This window comes from Oncorhynchus tshawytscha, linkage group LG11, assembly GCF_018296145.1.
Source record: "Oncorhynchus tshawytscha isolate Ot180627B linkage group LG11, Otsh_v2.0, whole genome shotgun sequence".
Classification (NCBI taxonomy): Eukaryota; Metazoa; Chordata; class Actinopteri; order Salmoniformes; family Salmonidae; genus Oncorhynchus; species Oncorhynchus tshawytscha.
The window spans coordinates 48,018,785-48,043,858 of NC_056439.1; the positions used below are offsets into that span (position 1 = coordinate 48,018,785).

Consider the following 25,074-nt stretch of genomic DNA (forward strand, 5'->3'; position numbering starts at 1 on the left):
CAAACCTGAGACGTTTGTGTAGTGGCTTGTATCTATCTGGTTAACCTCAGTGTCAATACCAATCCATTCAGGATAGACGCTGTCCCAAGAAGTGTCAGACTCAATTAGAGAACCGTCCATACAACCGCTCCTCTCTGCTAACACATCTACCTGTCCATCTACATTCCCCCAAATGGCTCTTGATATTCCTCACTGCGATTACCTTTCTCCAAAAATAACCAATTTCGTGACGGGTGAAGGGCCACATGTCTACTTCTTTTAGTGCTCGCTGATCAACCAAGCCTTGGCGTTTCGACCTAAGGCAGCCAGGAGGAAGTAAAGCACTCTATTTTGTACCACAGACATTTCTGAGTAGCTTTTTTCCCCAAGCCCCTGATGTCATTAATGACTAACAACATAGCACCTTAACCTCCTCCTTTCCACCCCATCCATTTCATCACCTTCAGTCAGCCTCTGACAGGTAATAGTTAAATTTATTTATTAAATTTTTATGACAGGTATAGTTAAAGATGCAGCGAGGAGACAGGGAATAAAAAGTGTCTGTTGTGGATGGTGCATGATCAAAGCAGAGAGGGACTCTATTTCTGTCTATGTATCCCCGTGGTGTAATCTCATTAAAAATACAGCTCCCCTGCCTGAGCTATCTATCAATGATGACTCACTCTGCTTGACTTTATATTAGCCCCGGAATGGCGGCATCTGAGATGAGACTGAGATGAAATGAATGAGAAAATGAAAGAGAAATGGAAATGAATCGCCACAGAGGACTCATCTTTGTTGCTTCATAAGATTATCTCAGAATGTTGTCATATTTCTAGACTGTTGCCTCTCTGGGAGAAAATATTAACAGGCCTAGCTGTGTGATTGATATGCATTATATTTCCCTTCAGTATGTCAGAGAGGCAAAACAATAGAGCTCAATTGACTTGTGAAAAAACTGGACTGTAAACACTGACATGCAGCAGGGGGTCACAGAGCCAGTGAGTCACGCTATAGACTCCATTTCCACACAAAATCCATCTGGTGGTCTGGCTTCACTGAAAGCTTAGCCTAGCAGATTAGCACAAAGTGCTTTCCAAAAAGGCAGGTTTAATTACCTAAACACTCTGTCTCTCAAATGTAAAATGCTCAAATCGTGGGCTGACACGAGTCTCTACAATCGTTCACTCTCTCAACCAATCTCTTTTTTCCCCCTCAAGGCCATGAACAAAGATCACAATTCATTGACTGGCTTGGAGAATGGCACCTAAAGTTCATCATCCTCCAGATTCAATTTGTTTGAATGGTCATTCCCCGATTTGAGAAGCTGTAAATCATGTCAGATAGAATTGAGTTAAAAACATATTGTAGGGTGGCCTGGGGTTGGTCTGGTGCAGGGATGGGGAAGTTTGATGGGAGTGGGGGCCACAAAATATCAGAACTCATCATGAGGGGGACGCAGTTGCTCACTGGTCTGCATACCCACATGTGCACCCCCCGACAGTGGAGAGAACATTTTTACATTTGAGAGTTCATTTTGTGCAATTCTACACATTTTGCCATGGGACGGAGAGGAAAAGATGCTGGTTTAAATCTAATTTAATGCAATTCTACTCTTTTTGCCACGGGGCAGAGATGAACATTTTCTGTGTTACAGCTAATTTCTTGCAATTCTACATTTTTTCCATTTCTCGTCAGTAGGTCAACCATGATTACTAAGTTTACATAACTGGCCGATAGACTAACTAACCGATCTAAAAAATGTTAGCTGACATGTGCTAATTGAGTGACTATCAGTGACTGACATAACAAGAGAGAACATAATTACCCATCCCTGGTCTAGTGGGTAACACCATGCACCACCTTTCAGCACATATCTGCCCGGTCCCATCGCTAATTAGGCACAAACACTCACATCGTAGTATCCAACCTAATCTAACCCAGCTGTCATTGTGAGGTGGTGGGTCAAATGACAGAGGTGTATTAGCCAATGAGATGGACAGATTACAGTTTGTCCATTTGACAGAGGTGTATTAGCCAATGAGATGGACAGATTACAGTTTGTCCATTTGACAGAGGTGTATTAGCCAATGAAATGGACAGATTACAGTTTGTCCATTTGACAGAGGTGTATTAGCCAATGAGATGGACAGATTACAGTTTGTCCATTTGACAGAGGTGTATTAGCCAATGAGATGGGCAGATTACAGTTTGTCCATTTGACAGAGGTGTATTAGCCAATGAGCTGGACAGATTACAGTTTGTCCATTTGACAGAGGTGCTATCTAACCTCCAAACAAGCTTCAATGCCATACAACACTCCTTCCGTGGCCTCCAACTGCTCTTAAACGCTAGTAAAACCAAATGCATGCTTTTCAACCGATCGCTGCCTGCACCCGCATGCCCGACTAGCATCACCACCCTGGATGGTTCCGACCTTGAATATGTGGACATCTATAAGTACCTAGGTGTCTGGCTAGACTGCAAACTCTCCTTCCAGACTCATATCAAACATCTCCAATCGAAAATCAAATCAAGAGTCGGCTTTCTATTCCGCATCAAAGCCTCCTTCACTTACGCCGCCAAGCTTACCCTAGTAAAACTGACTATCCTACCGATCCTCGACTTCGGCGATGTCATCTACAAAATGGCTTCCAACACTCTACTCAGCAAACTGGATGCAGTCTATCACAGTGCCATCCGCTTTGTCACTAAAGCACCTTATATCACCCACCACTGCGACCTGTATGCTCTAGTCGGCTGGCCCTCGTTACATATTCGTCGCCAGACCCACTGGCTCCAGGTCATCTACAAGTCCATGCTAGGTAAAGCTCCGCCTTATCTCAGTTCACTGGTCACGATGGCAACACCCATCCGTAGCACGCGCTCCAGCAGGTATATCTCACTGATCATCCCTAAAGCCAATACCTCATTTGGCCGCCTTTCGTTCCAGTACTCTGCTGCCTGTGACTGGAACGAATTGCAAAAATCGCTGAAGTTGGAGACTTTTATCTCCCTCACCAACTTCAAACATCAGCTATCTGAGCAGCTAACCGATCGCTGCTGCTGTACATAGTCTATTGGTAAATAGCCCACCCATTTTCACCTACCTCATCCCCATACTGTTTTTATTTATTTACTTTTCTGCTCTTTTGCACACCAATATCTCTACCTGTACATGACCATCTGATCATTTATCACTCCAGTGTTAATCTGCAAAATTGTAATTATTCGCCTACCTCCTCATGCCTTTTGCACACATTGTATATAGACTCCCCCCTTTGTTTTCTACTGTGTTATTGACTTGTTAATTGTTTATTCCATGTGTAACTCTGTGTTGTCTGCTCACACTGCTATGCTTTATCTTGGCCAGGTCGCAGTTGCAAATGAGAACTTGTTCTCAACTAGCCTACCTGGTTAAATAAAGGTGAAATAAAAAATAAATAAAAAAATTAGCCAATGAGCTGGACAGATTACAGTTTGTCCATTTGACAGAGGTGTATTAGCCAATGAGCTGGACAGATTACAGTTTGTCCATTTGACAGAGGTGTATTAGCCAATGAGATGGACAGATTACAGTTTGTCCATTTGACAGAGGTGTATTAGCCAATGAGCTGGACAGATTACAGTTTGTCCATTTGACAGAGGTGTATTAGCCAATGAGCTGGACAGATTACAGTTTGTCCATTTGACAGAGGTGTATTAGCCAATGAGCTGGACAGATTACACTTTGTCCATTTGACAGAGGTGTATTAGCCAATGAGCTGGACAGATTACACTTTGTCCATTTGACAGAGGTGTATTAGCCAATGAGATGGACAGATTACAGTTTGTCCATTTGACAGAGGTGTATTAGCCAATGAGCTGGACAGATTACAGTTTGTCCATTTGACAGAGGTGTATTAGCCAATGAGATGGACAGATTACAGTTTGTCCATTTGACAGAGGTGTATTAGCCAATGAGCTGGACAGATAACAGTTTGTCCATTGCGGCTAACGAACAGCCTTGCTTGAACAGACGGCGCTTAGGTCCTATAAATAGTACGGGGTGGATCAGAGAGGGACTGCACACATTTTTCGATGACCTGTGTAAAAGAGGACAGAAGGAAAGAAAGGAGGACCAGAGGAAGAGATTCTAGTTAATCGAGGGGCCCGACTGCCCCCCTGGGACCCCACTACATGTCCTTGGAGGAATACCGAAGAATCCTCCTGACATTAGCCACATCCTTCCTCAGGTCAAACAGCGGTCAACATGTAACAGCACAATCCCACACGCCCTCCCCCTGTTTTACACCCTGCTGGCTTAGGGTTTCATTAGGGGCCAGTCGGTCTGACATAGTCACGCGTTACCATACTCCCAAAACAAACGTGAGGAAGCCTTGAAAATCAAGGCTAGGTCACCGTCAGTGATAGACTTTGGTGAATCTGGGGAGATGAAAGAGATAAGTGAAGCATTTTGTGGTGTTTATAAGGTCTGGTTGAAGTGATACTAGTGCTGAGCGATTGGTGCTTTTTGAGGTCGGTTCGGTTTCAGTTCGATCATAAAAAAATAATCACGATTTCGGTTTAGAAGATTTTTTTTATACATTAAATGCACTATGCATTATGTGGGTTGAATGCTGTATCAACACAGAATAAAACTATTAACAGAAGCCCCATGATGGTAGTGACTGCCCATTACTGCTGATCACTTATTCACCATCATTTATACACATTACTTTACTTTAATAAAATATTTCAGTTATTGTGCATATTACATTTGTTTTATTTGATAACTTTATTATTTCATTCCAAGTCATCATCTGATCTCTACAGAGCTGCTGACTATGCTGTCTGACAAAATCACTATTTTAGTAGTTCTTCAAAGTAAATAAGGCATACAGTACTTTTATGACTGCTGAATACCAACTATCGATCACTTAGGTAGTGTATTTTCAGGTAGAGATACCTGGTGAAGAAACCTCTCTCTATGTATCGCCTCTTGATCACTCGTTCTTCTTTCAGCTACGTAGCAGGCGTGAAAGAAATACAGACCGGACAAAATAGCAGCGCATTGGATTATGGTCATTCAAATAAAAGGAATGGATTTAAAATAATCTAACGCTCTGTCAATTAGTAGTTACATTTATTTTGTATTTTTTAAACCGACATTTCGGTTAATCGCTCAGCACTAAGGGATACATGAAAACCGAGAGAGGCTGACAGGCATGGAAACACTTCATTTTAGCACCTGCTGTTTGTAGCCGAAAGGCCAAAGCCAGGAAACCCCATTAGCATGCAAAGTGCATGTGCATATATATTAAGACAGCGCTAGGAGCACAATAGGTTGTCCCCTTCTCAACCCATTCTGTCAAACCCCCTCTGCTCTGTCTGTACAAGGTCCCTGGAGAGAGGCAAACACTGGGGAGATGGGTGGACTGACTGCTGTTCTCAATATTTTATTTAACGAGGCAAGTCAGTTAAGAAGATATTCTTATTTACAATGACAGTTTAGGAATAGTGGGTTAACTGCCTTGTTCGGGAGCAGAACAACGTGTTTTTACTTTGTCAGCTCAGGGATTTGATCTAGCAACCTTTCAGTTACTGGCCCAATGTTCTAACCACTAGGCTACCTGCCGCCCCATACTGTAGGCTATAGTTTAACCATCCGATCTCAGAGTTCTGTCAGTCTGGCAGTGTTCTCTGAGGCAGAACCCACCACAGCAGCCTCCTTTTCCCCACACGTCCACCCACACACACACACACACATACACACACACACACACACACACACACACACATACACACACACACACACACACACACATACGCGCACACACACACACACACATACACACCCCCCCCACCATTCCCCACCAGGCTCAGTGGCACGAGTCCAGAGGAGGAACACAGAGGAGACCATAGCAATCCTCTCCAGAACTTCTGTCAAAGAGCAAACAGTCACAATGCAGGCAGAGGATTAAGGAGGGGGATACTGATCTCAAAGGGGGGGGTTGGGTTGGGGGGATATGCATGTTTTATAGGCCCTGTGTGTAAAAGCAATCTGGCCTCATCTGAGAAGAAACCTTTATCAGACTGGTGTAAAAGCCAACAAGCAAACAAACTAATCTGTATGCCAACCAATTAAACAGGGCTCAAATCGTCCCGTTGATTAGAAAAACTAGACACATTAACAAAGAAAAGGTACAGCTGATACCATGTGTTGCAATGGCCGCACAGGGACTGGTAACAGTGCACGATATTGGGATCCTGTCTCTAGCCAGATGAAGAACTCCCTCCCCCCTCTCTACATTCATCATCGCTGCATCATCGCTCCCCCCTCTCTACATTTATCATCCCCTAGCACCCACTCCAAGCCACGCCCAGGCTCCAGCTTACGGTAAGTTACTCACTCCCTCATAGAACACAGCAAAAAAAAGACACACAAAAACAGATAGAACGCTGCATAGAAAACGAGGCAGCCTTTTTCTGCTGACTCATCACCAGTCTATATGGGAGGAGGGTACAGCAGAGGCCTGATGGCAATTAAAGACACACACACACAAACAGCTTATTTAACCTTTATTTAACGAGGCAAGTCAGTTAAGAACAAACTCTTATTTACAATGACAGTCTACCCCCGGCCAAACCCTAACGACGCTCGGGCCAATTGTGCGGCGCCCTATGGAACTCCCAATCACGGCCGGTTGTGATACAGCCTGGAATCGAACCAGGGTCTGTAGTGACGCCTCTAGCACTATATCTCATGGTTTGCTCTACTCTCTCCTTTGACACGCTCTTTTCAGTTGGCCGATTGGCCAACCTTTTCTCCCACAAACAAAGGCTTTGTGTACAAATGACAAATGGCAGGGAACATTGGGCTTATTCAGACAGTGTTGTTGTAAGAGTTGGGATTTACATGGTGTGGAAACCAAATGAGAAGAGAAACACTGGACAGTCAAGGACATTCCAGGCCAGATACAGTGCATGGGCCTGATCATATGTCAAGCAGTTGGCTTCTAAGAACGGCACAGAAATGCAACCTTGTTGACAAAACTATCCTTATAGGGGAACAAGAGCAGCATAAAAGCTAAGTAAAACTGAACTAGTAAAACTAGTAAAACTAGTAAAACTGAACTAGTAAAACTGAACTAGTAAAACTGAACTAGTAAAACTTAACTAGTATTTGAGGGGAAAGACTGATCCGCCAAAAGCTACTTGAATGCTTTTGAAAATTAATTTCATTGGGCGATGCAGCATTGCAGTGTTGCGGCATCACTACAGACCCTGGTTCAATTCCAGGCTGTGTCACCAGCCGTGACCAGGAGTCCCTTAGGGCGGCGCACAATTGGCCCAGTGTCGTCCGGGGGGGGGGCTTTACTGGGCTCATCACTCTCTAGCGACTCCTTGTGGCGGGCCAGGTGCCTGCAGGCTGACCTCGGTCATCAGTTGAACAGTGTTTCCTCTGACACGTTGGTGCGGCTGGCTTCCGGGTTAAGGGAGCGGGTGTTACAGTTTTTCTCAAATTGCTAAAACACTAAAACCCATTGGCTGAACAAAGTTCTCAGTTGCCTGGACTCATTTAGCTAATTATGCAGTCTGTTGTCAATACCTTAAACCATTTCACATGGTAAAACACCATTTGCAGATCTCACTTAGACTTTTCAGCAAAACTCTAAACACGTTCTCATTCTCAAAACACATTCTGCACTCTAATGCACATGTCACCCATACTGGTAAACACAAGTGGCAACAATGAAATATAAATAGAGAACACATGTCATTGATTGAACACAACCACTCAACATTGATTTAACCCTGTTTCAAATGATGCGACACAACCAATATAAGTCACTTCAGAGAGCAAACAGATTGTTGAAGGTGGGAAGGAGAAAGCCTGAGAATGGATAGAAGAAACAATGTGAGAGGATGAGGACGAGTGCGTATGCGAGGTGGGCGACGAGGAGGAAGAGGGCAAGAAAGAGGAAGAGGAGGACGAAGAAGACAAAGAGTGGAAATATCTGATGAAATTCGAGCAAGTTATAGACCATGTTCTTGTCGATGGACTGACAATGAGGGAAGCAGGACTTAGAGTGCAACCCAATTTGAGCCAATTTTCTGTGTCCACCATAGTAAGGACATTCAGAGAAGAGACCAGGTACAGAATACTACTGTATTTTTGTAATTGCAAATTTACTGTACTACACTATATGCAGCTGTTTCAATAGACCTTTGTAAAGTTAATCACTGCATGTATTGTACTGCATGAATATGTTTTGTAACTGCACAACTACTTTTTGTAGAATTGCAAGGCTGCCACATGCAGGTGGAAGGACAGCTATATTCACTCGGGAGCATGAGGCCGTTATAGTTGGCATGGTCCTTCAAGATAATGCAATACGACTCAGAGAAATCCAGGAACGAGTGATACAAAACAACACACACTTCCAGGGAATCGACAGTGTGAGCATTTCCACAATTGACCGTGTCCTCCATTGTTAAAGGATGCGAATGAAACAAGTATACAGAGTACCTTTTGAGCGCAACTCACCAAGGGTGAAAGATCTTCGAGCTCAGTATGTGCAAGTAAGTGTACATTCAGAAACATTTACTGTAATCCAGATTGTCTACAGTACTAACACATACTATGTGAATAACATTACTCTTCAGTACATAGAATGTATGTGAATCAGAAGCCTAATTGTTCTCTACAGTATAGCACTGTCTCTGTACTACTTACAAAATCCTACATACAGTATTTCTACACAGAAAATATATGACTTGGAATCCTTGGACAGACCCCATGAGTTCATCTTTGTCGATGAAGCAGGTTTCAATCTAACAAAGAGGAGAAGGAGAGGCCGAAACATGATTGGACAGCGGGCCATTGTTGAAGTCCCTGGTCAACGAGGTGGCAATGTCACAATCTGTGCTGCTATCAGCAACCATGGTGTTCTACATCACCATGTTACACTCGGGCCATATAACACCCAGCACCTTCTAAGATTTATTGCCAATCTAAGAGATATTTTATTTGAGCAGCAGGTTCAAGATCAGCAGGGTCAAGAGCTAAATGAGAATCCCATTCCCACCTATGTGATAGTGTGGGACAATGTCAGTTTCCACCGAGCTGCTCAGGTAAGGGAATGGTTTAACATCAATGGGCAGTTTATGAACTTGTACCTCCCTCCATACTCGCCTTTCCTGAATCCGATTGAGGAGTTTTTCTCCTCTTGGAGATGGAAAGTGTATGATAGACAACCCTACACCAGAGTAAATCTGCTGCAAGACATGGATTTAGCCTGTGGTGATATAGGTGAGTAATCATGTCAGGGCTGGATACGGCACACAAGAGGCTTCTTCCCTCGTTGCCTCAGTGTAACGCCGGGAGAGTGATGGGTGTGGAGTCAGACGCAGAGAGCAGAAGGTAAACTGGAAAAACGCTTTAATGTCCCCCGTAACAGGAACAGGTACAAAATAGGGTGAAGCCCAAAAACACAGGCGCAAACAACAACCCAAAACCACTGTTACAAACACCGGACAGCGAAAACCCCAAATCAACAACACACCGCTAACATACAATAACCACAAGCACAAACACCAGCGGGCTAAACGAACTTAAATAACACCCATCCCAAAACCCCAACAAGGAACAGGTGCAAACAATTAGACCAAAACAAAGGAAAAGGAAAAAGGGACCACCGAGCGCCACCCGAACAGGAAGGGGAGCCACCTTCGGTAATATTCGTGACACTCAGGAGGGACAATATTGCTTGTGATGTCGACCAAGTGCTCTGGCCTGACCCAGCCCAAAGACTAGAAGAAGCACATTGAGAAGCACATTTTTGTCCCTTTTAGTATTGTATACTGTAGTACAGTGCATTGTAGGCTGTATATGGTACAATGGACAAATTGTATGGCCCTGAACATTGTTGTAAGGGATCTCGTCCTCCTCTTCTGAGGAGGAGAAGCGAGAAGGATCGGAGGACCAAAACGCAGCGTGGTAAGTGTCCATAATGTTTATTTTAAACATAAACTTGGCTTTGATTTAGAAGGTGAAGCCAGGACATGTGATGGGGCCCTGGCCTTGGTGTGGGGTAGTACACAAATACAGAGAATTACATGAGAATTAAATAATTGTGCTCACCGATCATACTAATTTAATTCATCCAGCGGTCATAATAGTTTCAGTGAAACACGCATAACAGTTACTCACTGGTCTAACTATTAGCATATTAATTCCAAATACCAGATTGGAATAATCCTGTTAGTTCCAGCTTTAGTTATAAACACACCTTTGTTTCCCGTAGACTTGTGCTGAATACTTTTAACCTCAGGGTTGTGTTCATTATTACATGAAAAGAAAAGGTTTTAAAACAGTTTTCGAGTCCAGGTAGTCACTCTCAGTTTTTGATCCCTTGTCCTTGGTCTTTCTGTTGGTGCCTGATGAGGAAAGAGGAGATACCTCCTCGAGGTTAACCAGAGCACTAAAGAGCTTCTACCCCAAAATCCTGCTTCTGAAGGTTTGATGAAGTATGAGCCCTCCTGCTCCCTGTATTGAACTGCAAAGACCCAGCAGTAGCCCCACCTCTCGCACCAACATATCCACACATCCAATAGAAAATAGCATTTCTATCACGTTCTTCCACTGATATTCATACGCATGAAATGCAGCTCAGGGAATGCTTGTGTGGAGGAGTTGTCTACCCCTGCATGTGTTTCATGACCTCGTTATCTGTCTGTAACTTACACATTCTCTGTGCTAGAGGCTTATACTCCCCCTCCCCCCCCCACACACACACACTCACTCACTCACTCACTCACTCCACTGCTATTTCCACTCTCCCTTCCACAGAAGGGAACATTAGGAGGAAAAAAATTTGGCAGCATTATTTACACAATGTATTTCAGACATACAGTTGGAGTCGGAAGTTTACATACACTTTAGCCAAATACATTTCTACTCTGTTTTTCACAATTCCTGACATGTAATCCTTGTAAAAAAAAAAAAAATCCCTGTCTTGGGTCAGTTAGGATGAGAAATTTATACTGTAAACTGTAGTCTGGCTTTTTTATGACGGTTTAGGAGCAGTGGCTTCTTCCTTGCTGAGCGGCCTTTCAGGTTATGTCGATATAAGACTCGTTTTACTGTGGATATAGATACTTTTTTACCTGTTTCCTCCAGCATCTTCACAAGGTCCTTTGCTGTTGTTCTCGGATTGAATTGCACTTTTCGCACCAAAGTACGTTCATCTCTAGGAGACAGAACACGTCTCCTTCCTGAGTGGTATGACGGCTGCGTGGTCCCATGGTGTTTATACTTGCGTACTATTGTTTGTACAGATGAATGTGGTACCTTCAGGCATTTGGAAATTGCTCCCAAGGATGAACCAGACTTGTGGAGGTCTACAATCTCTTTCTGAGGTCTGGTTCATTTTGATTTTCTCATGATGTCAAGCAAAAAGGCACTGAGTTTGAAGGTAGGCCTTGTAATACATCCACAGGTACACCTCCAATTGACTCAAATGATGTCAATTAGCTTATCAGAAGCTTATAAAACCATGACATCATTTTCTGGAATTTTCCAAGCTGTTTAAAGGCACAGTCAACTTAGTGTATGTAAACTTCTGACCCACTGAAATTATGATACAGTGAATTATAAGGGAAATAATCCGTCTGTAAACAATTGTTGGAAAAATGACTTGTGTCCTGCACAAAGTAGATGTCCTAACCGACTTGCCAAAACTATAGTTTGTTAACAAGAAATTTGTTGAGTGGCTGAAAACAAGTTTTATTGACTCCAACCTAAGTGTATGTAAACTTCCGACTTCAACTGTATATTTAGCCCATGCCTGACACTGTTCTCTGTGTGTTCCATAGTTTAAAATATATATTTTTTTACCTTTATTTAACAAGGCAAGTCAGTTAAGAACAAATTCTTATTTTCAATGACGGCCTAGGAACAGTGGGTTAACTGCACGTTCAGGGGCAGAACGACAGAGTTGTACCTTGTCAGCTCGGGGGTTTGAGCTTGCAACCTTCCGGGTACTAGTCCAACGCTCTAACCACTAGGCTACCCTACCGCTCCGCCCTGTGGGTTGATGACACTGTGTTCCATAGTGAATAAGGGTCATCGTGGGTTGATAACACTGTGTTCCATAGTGAATAAGGGTCGTCGTGGGTTGATGACACTGTGTTCCATAGTGAATAAGGGTCGTCGTGGGTTGATGACACTGTGTTCCATAGTGAATAAGGGTCGTCGTGGGTTGATGACACTGTGTTCCATAGTGAATAAGGGTCGTCGTGGGTTGATGACACTGTGTTCCATAGTGAATAAGGGTCGTTGTGGGTCGATGACACTGTGTTCCACAGTGAATAAGGGTCATCGTGGGTTGATGACACTGTGTTCCACAGTGAATAAGGGTCGTCGTGGGTTGATGACACTGTGTTCCATAGTGAATAAGGGTCGTCGTGGGTTGATGACACTGTGTTCCATAGTGAATAAGGGTCGTCGTCGGTTGATGACATTGTGTTCCATAGTGAATAAGGGTCGTCGTGGGTTGATGACATTGTGTTCCATAGTGAATAAGGGTCGTCGTGACACTGTGTTCCATAGTGAATAAGGGTCGTCGTGGGTTGATGACACTGTGTTCCATACTAAATAAGGGTCGTGATGACACTGTGGTCCATAGTGAATAAGGGTCGTCGTGGGTTGATGACACTGTGTTCCATAGTGAATAAGGGTCGTCGTGGGTTGATGACACTGTGTTCCATAGTGAATAAGGGTCGTTGTGGGTTGATGACACTGTGGTCCATAGTGAATAAGGGTCGTCATGTGTCGATGACACTGTGTTCCACAGTGAATAAGGGTCGTCGTGGGTTGATGACACTGTGTTCCATAGTGAATAAGGGTCGTTGTGGGTTAATGACACTGTGTTCCATAGTGAATAAGGGTCGTTGTGGGTTGATGACACTGTGGTCCATAGTGAATAAGGGTCCATAGTGAACACTGTGTTCCACAGTGAATAAGGGTCGTCGTGGGTTGATGACACTGTGTTCCATAGTGAATAAGGGTCGTCATTGATAACACTGTGGTCCATAGTGAATAAGGGTCGTCGTGGGTTGATGACACTGTGGTCCATACTGAATAAGGGTCGTCAAGGGTTGATGACACTGTGGTCCATAGTGAATAAGGGTCGTCGTGGGTTGATGACACTGTGGTCCATAGTGAATAAGGGTCGTCGTTGATGACACTGTGTTCCATAGTGAATAAGGGTCGTCGTGGGTTGATGACACTGTGGTCCATAGTGAATAAGGGTCGTCGTGGGTCGATGGAAGAAAAGGCAGAATTCTACGACGAAAGGAAACTCATGGCCATGCTCTCTCTGCATGTACTGTATGATACACAACATGAAATGACTTGCCCAACGTTTGATGAAACAGCTGTTAACTTGTCCAATGTATCTGTTTTACTGGACACTTACACATTGATGAATTATACTGTTATTACATTTCAATAACGCAGGCAAAGACCTTATGGATTGAATCAGAAAATATCTCACTTTTCCTTTCAGTCCCTCCATGTATTCACGGTGCTGCTTCATACTACCATGAACCAAGCCCTTTCAGTGAGACTATTATTATCACACTGTGGATAAAGGTACAGGTAGCTGTGTTCAATTTCATCATCAAAAATAGTGACCAAAATTGTCGTCAAAAACATTTTTCTGGGGCAATTGACGCAACTATATCTGACTAAACAAACCCAGAAAAAAACTGTAACTAAACAAAATAGATTTTTCATTTCAGTTGACTTAAACTGTGACTGAAATCTGACTACGAAGTGGACTGGACAAGGGTTTTTGGAACGATTGAGAGGTTTTCAGTGATAAGCACCATTAATAGTAGCAGCACAGATGAGCAGTGCTGTTCTGTTAACAGACAGTGGGAAGGATATGCCACACCCGGCACACACAGCCTGCATCAGCTGGTGAGCTGCAGGGGACAAAGCAATGAGTGTGGGCAGACAGGCTTCGCTCTGGCTCCGCCTCAAATTATACACATTGTGCAGGCAACTCTCTTGCTTCTCCATAGCTAACCAGTCACCACCAGCCTTCTAGTTAGCTACCCTTTGCCTGGTTAAGAAACACGAGCTGCTTTACGAACTGATTAACAATAGCGGCATTAAGTTTAATAACGATAGTCTAGCTTTGTTTTTCTCTCCCTAAGTATGGAAAAGTAGGCTGTCTTTTTAAATTGTAGTGTCACTCAACCCTCCCACTTTCTCCACTGCATTTCATAGACAGATTCTGTAACCAATGTAGCCATGTCTCCTTCTTTTCCTCGGCTTACTGGTCAAAAGATATGACCTATAAAACCATTGCTACTTTTTTTCTTATTTCTTACATGCATTTGGCGGGCCGCATTTTACATTCAGGAAGCATATCGCGGGCCATTCTAAAACTAGGCTACTTGGGGACCGGACCGTTAGACATTGGTTTAGGCTACACCTTGTTCTGTCATGTTACCTCATTAGCTAGCTATAGCTAACAACCTGGGGACGCGTTCAGCAGGACGCAACGTTTTGTAACGTTCAGATAGAAGACACATGCCTCTCTGACATGATGAATAAGGAATAATGTAAGCCCTATTCAGGACATTTCCATTTGCAACATTTGAGAATGTATTTCAACTGAACGTAGCCATGGTAACATTAACAGTAGCCTATATGCAAACATTTGGTGGCAACAGAACGAAAGGAAAAAGGATAGCAAACCATTTATTTCCACTACACTATATCTGACTGGGTAAATAACTTTATTCTGATTTAATGAGTCAGACTTGAACACTTGGACCAGGTTTCGAGCACTGGGACTTGGACCAGCCATAGGAACTCGTGACTCAACCATCGGTGACTCGGCCATCGAGCACAAGGGGACTTGGGACTCGAGATTTAGTGACTAGGAGTCACTAGACGTCACTAGGAGTCACTAGACGTCACCGGGCGAAACAGTTATTAGCTCCCTTTCAAAGTCTTTAGCCCCAGTTCTACTTCTGGACATCAGTGTCTGGGGAACGGTGATAACAATGTTAATGATGGAGGTGCATCCCATAGTGACGGAGGTGCATCCCATAGTGACGGAGGTGCATCTCATAGTGACGGAGGTGCATCCCATAGTGATGGAGGTGAATCCCATAGTGACGGAGGTGCATCCCATAGTGACGGAGGTGCATCCCATAGTGACGGAGGTGCATCCCATAGTGACGGAGGTGCATCCCATAGTGACGGAGGTGCATCCCATAGTGACGGAGGTGCATCCCATAGTGATGGAGGTGAATCCCATAGTGACGGAGGTGCATCCCATAGTGACCCATAGTGAGGAGGTGCATCCCATAGTGACGGAGGTGCATCCCATAGTGACGGAGGTGCATCCCATAGTGATGGAGGTGCATCCCATAGTGATGAAGGTGAATCCCATAGTGATGGAGGTGCATCCCATAGTGATGAAGGTGAATCCCATAGTGACGGAGGTGCATCCCATAGTGACGGAGGTGCATCCCATAGTGACGGAGGTGCATCCCATAGTGATGAAGGTGCATCCCATATTGATGGAGGTGCATCCCATATTGATGGAGGTGCATCCCATAGTGACGGAGGTGCATCCCATAGTGATGGGTGCATCCCATAGTGATGGAGGTGCATCCCATAGTGATGGAGGTGCATCCCATAGTGACGGAGGTGCATCCCATAGTGACGGAGGGAGGTGCATCCCATAGTGACGGAGTGCATCCCATAGTGACAGAGGTGCATCCCATAGTGACAGAGGAGCATCCCATAGTGACGGAGGTGCATCCCATAGTGACGGAGGTGCATCCCATAGTGACGGAGGTGCATCCCATAGTGACGGAGGTGCATCCCATAGTGACGGAGGTGCATACCATAGTGACGGAGGTGCATCCCATAGTGAAAACTACTAAGACTAGACTACATTTTTAAAAAGAGCGCCAAAATTAGCACTGCTAGGTAGCGTACATTGTTTTATAAAAGCAGATGATTCATACATCACATGCCGATCAGACAGTTGCCATTACATAGGTAGTATCATTTCTGAACTGGCAACAGTGAGGGCAGCTACATCCACTCAGCAGCAACACAAGGCTACAGCTTCAGACAAGACACTCCACAGACCTCTGGAGCAGAGCAGTTTATGGCTTCGTATTGTACAACAGAAGCGACATCGCAGAACATTAGCCGTGAACTCATCTCCGAAGAGGAGCAAAATAAGGGAGGTTAAATTAGAACATCCTGATGGTGCCTTAACAGCCCAAACAGGTTCCTTCAACCCGACCTGCCCTCCACCTTCTGTCTGTCTGTTTTTGTTGGTTTGTTGCTAACCCTAATCCCGTTGCATGTGCTTGCATTAATGGCTTTACATAAACCAAAAGGGGGGAGGGAACTGTGCCGCTCTGTTGGTGTGCCAAGTACCGATCTCTTGGCGACATTGGTGACGCTGTGGGTAGTGCCAGCACTGCAGGCCCTAGAGGAGAGGGGATGTAGGGCAGTGACAAGGATGTCTGGTGAAATCTGAAGGAACATCCATCTTGTTGCCAGGGAAAGAAAAGCGAATTCTTTGGATTTACCAGTTCGTTTTCTATTGGCTGATCATTCATAACAACACTAAGTGAATACGACCAGCTCATCCACTGTCAGTATTAAGTCAGACACCAAGGGATAGTAACAACAACAACAACAACAACACGTCTTTAATCCATCTTCATTGAAGGCATTCCTGAGGTGTGGAGGATACATTTGATTTGATTTGATACATTCAATACCGTAGATCGTCTTCTAGAAATACAGTTCCCTGATAATTGGACTACTGCACTACTAATGGGGCTAATTTCCCTTAGCAGCCCATCTCCTCAGGACAAAAGCGTGCTTTTGTAGTTTGCCGAGTCGCTGACCCAGTCCCCCTGCCATTATTCTGGTTGGCTGATCACTAACACACGAAGCGTTCAAGAACAAAATGACATCACTTTTCCAGGCAGTTCCACAGCTGGCCAGCGCACCATTAGGTGATCTCAGAGCCTCCAGACTACACACTTACCCAATGGAACAATGAGGCCCTCTCGCCTGATATGAACCAAGCCCCCCAGTCAGTATGACAGTCTCAGTGAGAGAACATTGGAAAATCCCTGGCAACAGATTCACAACAGCTTGGCATGTTTCGTCTTCTGGCTTGTAAGAGGGAACAGGACTTTCTGAAGTAATTACCAACTGCGTGAGGCAGTGTTTTGAAGAGCTCGCAAGCTTTTCACTTACACAGCAGTGTCATGACCCACTACAAAAGGAGAAAAGGACAACCACGTCAGACTAGGGTGTGGTTCTGTGCCAATTGGGAGACTTGTGAACATTCAAAACCCAGAGACTTTAGTCAATATTTTTTGTGTTTGACAACACCTTTATAGGTGATTTTGACTTGACTCTTGTACTTATTTGACCCAATACTTCTGTATGTGTGTGAATGATTAAACATCCATTTAGTGACAGCAAGTAAACAGTATGTCACATTGCAGTAACTTTTCTTCTTTCAGTCAGATTACAGGATCATTATTAACCGTGTAAAAGGTCAACGTCATCTTCGGAGGAGGAAGCTTTACTTCTGTTGATCCAGCTTGACACCTGTTTTTCAGGTTACCCAGCATGCCTGAGTTACTCTTTGACATTATCAAGTCCTGCACACCACACAGCACACTATCAGTATCATTTCCCAACAATGGTAATTCAGTTCTATAATGTCAACCTTCTATGACTCATTAACCTACCACATCCTGAGATGAGGTTTGAGTATTCTGATTATTTTGCTCCAGGGTTCAGATCTAGCATCAGTTTCCCTATCCAAATCCTAACCTTAGCCATTAGTGGGCGAAATGCAAAATTAAAACAAGACCAGCGTCTAGAGGCAATCTACTCCCTTTGGCTCAGCAGAGCTTTAAGTAAGTATGTCAGACAGTGTCTCCTGTATCTGGGCAGACGTCAGGCTGTGTTGATAAGAGAGATTGATTGGTTGTGACAAAGTGATGTGTCATGCACCTTCACACACTCTACTAATAACCTGCAACCCCAATTCCACTTCCTGTCTCCAGCCATCATCACACTTGAACTGTCCATTATACGAGCTGATGACAATCAGCACATCACAATGCTTTATAAGAACACAAGAGCCACAGACCAAACTGAAATGGAAACCAGCGGTGTAAGATCAGACATTTGTTTATATCCCTTATCCTTTTCCTCATCCATATGTTTAGCTTTTTTTCCCTGCCGGTTGACATTTTTGCAGAGGGTGTTGACTATCCTTCGACCCAGATTCTTGGCAGAAACATTTCCTCCGATGGTTTTGAATTATATATATTTTTTTTTACGGCTCTGCAAGGTTAAACTCTAAATTGTAATATTGTTCCAAGCTATGTCTGAATTTGGTCTATGTTATAGCCTACAATCCCATCTATGTCTTCCACACAAGACATCTTCTTCTCAGCACCAAGGATAAACATTCACTTTCATCAAAGCCTTAAGTCAAGTTTGAGCTCTATTAATAGCCTCTGCAATAACAGCCCTGCCGGCAGGGACTACCTCTTCGGTGTTAAGTTTAAACAGGCAGTGGTGACATCTCATGTCTAAGCACACAGACAGATTGTTGAAAAGAAGGAGGTTAGTTTACCATTACAGAACTGCAGCAACGAAGAGGTGTCATAGAGGCTGCTGTAGCTGGAGAACCCGTCCTCCATTCTGGACTTCCACCGTGCTCCTCCACTCCCTCCTCTCTTGTTCCCTCTCTCTCCTCCCGCTGAGTTCACGTTACTTTCGGTTGCTTTCTACCACCGAGGCTCTTCCTCTATTCAACATCCAGTTTTCCCGGGTCAGGCTACCCGTGTCAGTTAACATGGCAGCCCATTCACTATGATTATGTCACGTGAACTCAGACCCTCCTTTTCTTTGAATGGTCCTGAGGACAAACTCCAAAAGATTAGAGGGTGAACGTCCGGGAGAAGTTCAAAACACAGGTTCTTGCTCCTCTTCTCCTCTTCTCCTCTCTCCTCTCTCCTCTCTCCAGTTGCAGTTGTGTGGCGTTAAACCGTGTGCTGATCTCAACAAGAAAAACAGATTTGAGAGGCTTGAGCTGTAAGTGGAGCTCTGGCAGCAGAGACTGTGTGTGTGTGTGTGTGTGTGTGTGTGTGTGTGTGTGTGTGTGTGTGTGTGTGTGTGTGTGTGTGTGTGTGTGTGTGTGTGTGTGTGTGTGTGTGTGTGTGTGTGGGAGAGAGAGAGAGAGCGAGAACGAGAAACTGTATGTGTGTGTACGAGAGAGAGCGAGAGAGAGAGAGAGAGAGAGAGTGTTTGTGCGTGTGAGTGTGAGTGTTTGGATAATGCCTTGGACAGAGTTCCCCGGCCCGGCCTTTCACTGACTGTGGACGAGTGAGAGCAGAGGGGGTTGGGCCTCTTTCAAAACACAGATCCTCCCTCTTGCCTAGAGAGGACACAGAGAGTGAGCGAGAGAGAGTGAGCGAGAGAGAGTGAGCGAGAGAGAGTGAGTGAGAGATAGAGAGCGAGAGAGAGAGAGTGCGTGAGAGAGAGTGCGAGAGAGAGAGAGAAAGGAGAGTGAGAGAGAGAGAAAGAGAGAGAGCGAGAGAGAGAGAGAGAGAGAGAGCGAGAGAGAGAAAGGAGAGGGCGAGAGAGAGAAAGGAGAGTGAGAGAGAGAGAGAAAGGAGAGAGAGAGAGAAAGGAGAGGGAGAGAGAGAGGGAGAGAGAGAGAGAGAGTGTGCAAGAGAGAGAGTGCGAGAGAGCGAGAAAGGAGAGTGAGAGAGAGAAAGGAGAGGGAGAGAGAGAGAGAGGGAGAGAGAGGGAGAGAGAGAGAAAGGAGAGTGAGAGAGAGAGAGAAAGGAGAGGGAAGAGAGAGAGAAAGGAGAGTGAGAGAGTGAGAGTGAGAGAGTGAGAGGGAGAGAGAGAGAGAGAGAGAGAGAGGGAGAGTGAGAGAGAGAGAGAGGGAGAGAGAGAAAGGAGAGTGAGAGAGAGAGGAGAGAGAGAAAGGAGAGTGAGGGACAGAGGAGAGAGAGAAAGGAGAGTGAGAGAGAGAGGAGAGAGAGAAAGGAGAGTGAGAGAGAGAGAGAGAGAAAGGAGAGTGAGACAGCCTATGATCACCAGAAGGGAAGGGAATAAAGGGAAACAAGGAAGAAGCTAGGTGGCAGCTAGTAGAAGGAAATGAGATATAGTAAGTGAGTTGCTGTGTTGTTTTTCAGCCCTTCTAGCCTGCTGTTAGAAACCTTCCTGTCAGAATAATAATCCCAAAAGAGCCAATGATACGAGAGAAACTGAATGGAAATTAATAAATATAGAGTAAAGCTCTTTCTCGGTTTCAAAGAGAAGAATCCAAGCGAAGAGAAGAATCAAAGAGAAGAGAGGAATCCAAGAGAAGAGAGGAATCCAAGAGAAGAGAGGAATCCAAGAGAAGAGAGGGATCCAATAGAAGAGAGGGATCCAAGAGAAGAGAAGAATCCAAGAGAAGAGAGGAATCCAAGAGAAGAGAGGAATCCAAGAGAAGAGAGGAATCCAATAGAAGAGAGGGATCCAAGAGAAGAGAAGAATCCAAGAGAAGAGAAGAATCCAAGAGAAGAGAAGAATCCAAGAGAAGAGAGGGATCCAAGAGAAGAGAGGGATCCAAGAGAAGAGAAGAATCCAAGAGAAGAGAGGGATCCAAGAGAAGAGAGGAATGCAAGAGAAGAGAGGAATCCAAGAGAAGAGAGGAATCCAAGAGAAGAGAGGAATCCAAGAGAAGAGAGGGATCCAAGAGAAGAGAAGAATCCAAGAGAAGAGAGGAATCCAAGAGAAGAGAATAATCCAAGAGAAGAGAGGGATCCAAGAAAAGAGAGGAATCCAAGACAAGAGAGGAATCCAAGAGACGAGAATAATCCAAGAGAAGAGAGGGATCCAAGAGAAGAGAGGGATCCAAGAGAAGAGAGGGATCCAAAAGAAGAGAAGAATCCAAGAGAAGAGAGGAATCCAAGAGAAGAGAGGAATTCAAGAGAAGAGAGGGATCCAAGAGAAGAGAAGAATCCAAGAGAAGAGAGGAATCCAAGAGAAGAGAGGGATCCAATAGAAGAGATGGATCCAAGAGAAGAAAAGAATCAAAGAGAAGAGAGGGTTCCAAGAGAAGAGAAGAATCCAAGAGAAGAATCCAAGAGAAGAGAGGGATCCAAGAGAAGAGGGGGATCCAATAGAAGAGAGGGATCCAAGAGAAGAGAAGAATCCAAGAGAAGAGAGGGATCCAAGAGAAGAGAGGGATCCAAGAGAAGAAAATAATCCAAGCGAAGAGAGGGATCCAAGGGAAGAGAGGGATCCAAGAGAAGAGAAGAATCCAAAAGAAGAGAGGGATCCAAGAGAAGAGAAGATTCCAAGCGAAGAGAAGAATCCAAGAGAAGAGAGGGATCCAAGAGAAGAGAGGGATCCAAGAGAAGATAGGAATCCAAGAGAAGAGAGGAATCCAAGGGAAGAGAGTAATCCAAGAGAAGAGAGGGATCCAAGAGAAGAGAGGAATCCAAGAGAAGAGAGGAATCCAAGAGAAGAGAGGGATCCAAGAGAAGAGAAGAATCCAAGAGAAGAGAGGAATCCAAGAGAAGAGAGGAATCCAAGAGAAGAGAGGAATCCAAGAGAAGAGAAGAATCCAAGAGAAGAGAGGGATCCAAGAGAAGAGAGGGATCCAAGAGAAGAGAGGAATCCAAGAGAAGAGAGGGATCCAAGAGAAGAGAGGGATCCAAGAGAAGAGAGGAATCCAAGAGAAGAGAAGAATCCAAGAGAAGAGAGGGATCCGTCCATTCAGGAGAAAAATACCAGAAACAGATGGAAGTGTAACACAGAGAAGAGATGGAGATTCGCTGAGACTAGCAAAGCATATGGACTTCTATTGTAGAAGAGTGTCCCGGTCTACCGGTCAGAGTTCAACGGGTAGATAGAAATAGATGACAAGCGGAACAAGGAATCACATCCGGTCTATTTGTGACATTCCTATCTGCAACGTTCCACAATATTTGGCTCTGGAGGCAGACTGGGTCAGAGAGGGATTTGGATCACAAAGTCACAAAACAATGTGAAGTCACATCTTCCCACTCCATTTTCCCATGAAGCTAAACAAGAAGGTGGTTGAATACAGTCAGCATTGTTATTATCAGCCTTCTCTGTCTTTTAAAAGCAGACAGTGTATTCATCAAAGAAGATGTAGAGGTGGAGAGAAAGAAGTGAGGGAGGGAGGGAGGGGGGATGGAAACTGCCTCTACATTTTGACTGGGGATTTTCTGCAGCCGTCAAAGAAGAGATAGGGGAGGATGAGAAGGAGGGAAACGGAGGGAGGAAAGGAGGAGAGAGAGGGCGGAGAGGGAGGGAAGGAGGGAAGGAGAAATACTGTCTCTACATTTTAACCTGGGGCTCCTGACTGCAGCCGTCACGGGGGAAAACCTCTTTCAATTATTCATGCACCTGGCGTGGGATGGAAAGAAAAATATATACATAAAGATGACTGTGACCTATATTTACTTCTCAAACACTCCTCGCACTGTTCTGACTCATGATAGGAAACAGGGCCAAAAACATGGATGCAAGAAGAGACAGATTTCAGATCTGTTTCAACCTGGACTGCTTTGTCTCGGAGCACGTTAGCGATTTGTTAGGGGCTTTTCTACTGACCCTAGAACAGACCGGGGCAAGGTATCTCTGGTGGATACTGGTGGTGGAGCATTCTCTTCTATTTCCCCTCAAGGGATTGCACTATGCACTCTGTTCTGTTCCACCTAGCTAGTCTACTACACAACAGGATGAAGCCCCTCTTAAGAATTCTATTTTCTGGCAACCTACAGGAGCGAACAAGGCTCCCCTGTGTAGTGTTTGTATATCAACGATGTTGGAGACACTACTGGATCTGTCTGTATCACAAACGTTGCTGCCTTCACTCGTCCATGTTTTTCCTTCTACATCACAATGTGACTGATGGGGGATACCCTTTTGAAAGACGTTTATCTGTCTGTTCAAGTTCATATTGATCTGTTTTTCTCCTGGCATAGTGGTATGTCATACAAATTTACACACACACACAACAACGAATACGAATGTAGACATATGCCGATGTATAAAACAAAGTGGTACGTATTTCCTTTAGATGTCCTCAACTGAAAATCACAATATTGTCTGAGGAAAGCCTTACTGTGGCTAAATTAGAATCCAGTCAGATTAGAGTGTATATTCTATTGTAGCTCCCCAAGTCTTTATGATGGCAGTTCTAGATTAGGGAAGGAGAGGGTGAGATAATATAATGGTTGGGTGAGGGGAAGTGAGGCAGGGTTATCCCGCGGGTGGCACCTGGAGGAGGGATCTACTCCCCTTCACCCCGTCCCCCTCACCCCATCCCCAACGCCCCATCCGCCACCCTGTCCCCTCATCCTGCCCCCCCGCCCTGTCCCCCACCCCAACCCCTCACCCACCCTGCCCACCCCCACAGCTTTGGAGCAGTATTAGACAGGGCCTGCCAGTCTGCCAGTGGGCCAGGATTAAAGCCACAATCAAAGGTAGATGGCTGTCCGAGAGGATTAATCCCTTTCTCTATGATGTACCTACCATCTGCCTGGAGGCTGATGATCCCAATGTGTTTTTACTAGGGGTGCGTCCCAAAACTAAGTCCCCCTAGCCTTAGTCAAACATTGGAGTCAACCTCAATTTGTCCCGTTTGGAGAGATCTGAGGGCACCCGATATGCTCTAAATGGGTCGCAGCCAAAACGTCTGTCTTTGTGTAAAGGTTTTTCACCAAGTGTTCCGGTGTTACTGGGGTGTGTCACACAAATTGCCTAATAGTCAATTATTTGGCCAACCCTAGCCTAGGGACGAGGCTAGGTCAACCCCAATGTGTCTGTTGGAGATCTGAGGACACAAATTAAAACAGGAACCAAAATGGTTTTAGTCTGTCTGATGGGCTGAGAGAGAGCCTGAGTAATGAGGGTCAAGGTTCATGAAGGGGTAATCAGCGGTCTGGGCAGCACACTGTCAGAGCCTCAGACTGAAGCTCTATTCCATCTTACACTGGCTCATCTGGCTGTGAGAGCCGGATAGTGTGAACATAATAAGGCTGGTGACAGCAGGTCATCACCTCCTTTCCTACTAATGTTCCCATCTGTGGAAGGGAGAGTGGAAATAGCAGTGGAGTGAGTGTGTGTGTGTGTGTGTGTGTGTGTGTGTGTGTGTGTGTGTGTGTGTGTGTGTGTGTGTGTGTGTGTGTGTGTGTGTGTGTGTGTGTGTGTGTGTGTGTGTGTGTGTGTGTGTGTGTGTGTGTGTGTGTGTGTGTGTGTGTGTGTGTGTGTGTGTATAAGCGTGTGTGTGTGTGTGTGTGTGTGTGTGTGTGTGTGTGTGTGTGTGTGTGTGTGTGTGTGTGTGTGTGTGTCCTCCTGTGTTCAGACCTCTACTAAATGCAGTCTCTTTCTGAAATGACAACCTGAGCCTGCCTGACTCTCACCACCACTGGCTCTTAGCTAACGTCGTCACAGGAAAGCCCTGTTTGCAGTATGTCTCACCAAGCAACAGAAACTGTCCAAACAAAAATAATCAGCACTCACAGATTTTTTTTGTGAGGAATATCATCAGGAATAATATCTTGACCTATAAACCCAGAAGATACACTATGTGGTGGACTGTTCATGTTAATCAGCAGTACAGTCACTCATGTGTTGGGTTCATCCATCCACCAATCAATATTTCAGTTGTAAAAAAAATATATTGTACAATGTCCTTATTCCTTCCTCAATATAATAGGATAGGTGTGGAACTGTCACACAACATAACCAGCCAGTATCATAACATAACCAGCCAGTATCATAACCAGCCAGTATCATAACATAACCAGCCAGTATCATAACCAGCCCGTATCATAACATAACCAGCCAGTATCATAACATAACCAGCCAGAATCACAACATAACCAGCCAGTTTCATAACATACCCAGCCAGTATCATAACATGACAGGCCAGTATCACAACCAGACAGTATCATAACCAGACAGCATCATAACATAACCAGACAGTA

General features: G+C 44.7%; 1 protein-coding gene across 6 annotated transcripts in view; it reads right to left on the reverse strand.

Annotated features, from left to right (window-relative positions):
• The window catches only part of LOC112262108 (echinoderm microtubule-associated protein-like 1), an 81,542-nt gene that overhangs the window by 39,819 nt on the left and 16,649 nt on the right, over positions 1–25,074 (reverse strand). For 3 of the 6 annotated variants that reach the window (XM_042330204.1, XM_042330203.1, XM_042330202.1), the window contains exon 1: positions 18,684–19,253. The exons of 1 other annotated variant lie outside the window; for it this stretch is intronic. In XM_042330204.1, coding sequence (XP_042186138.1) covers positions 18,684–18,750 — 67 coding nt within the window. In that variant the 5' untranslated portion in view covers positions 18,751–19,253. Of the gene's footprint in view, positions 1–18,683; positions 19,254–25,074 lie in introns of those variants that run through there. 2 more of the 6 variants (XM_042330207.1, XM_042330206.1) reach the window with 1 other exon arrangement.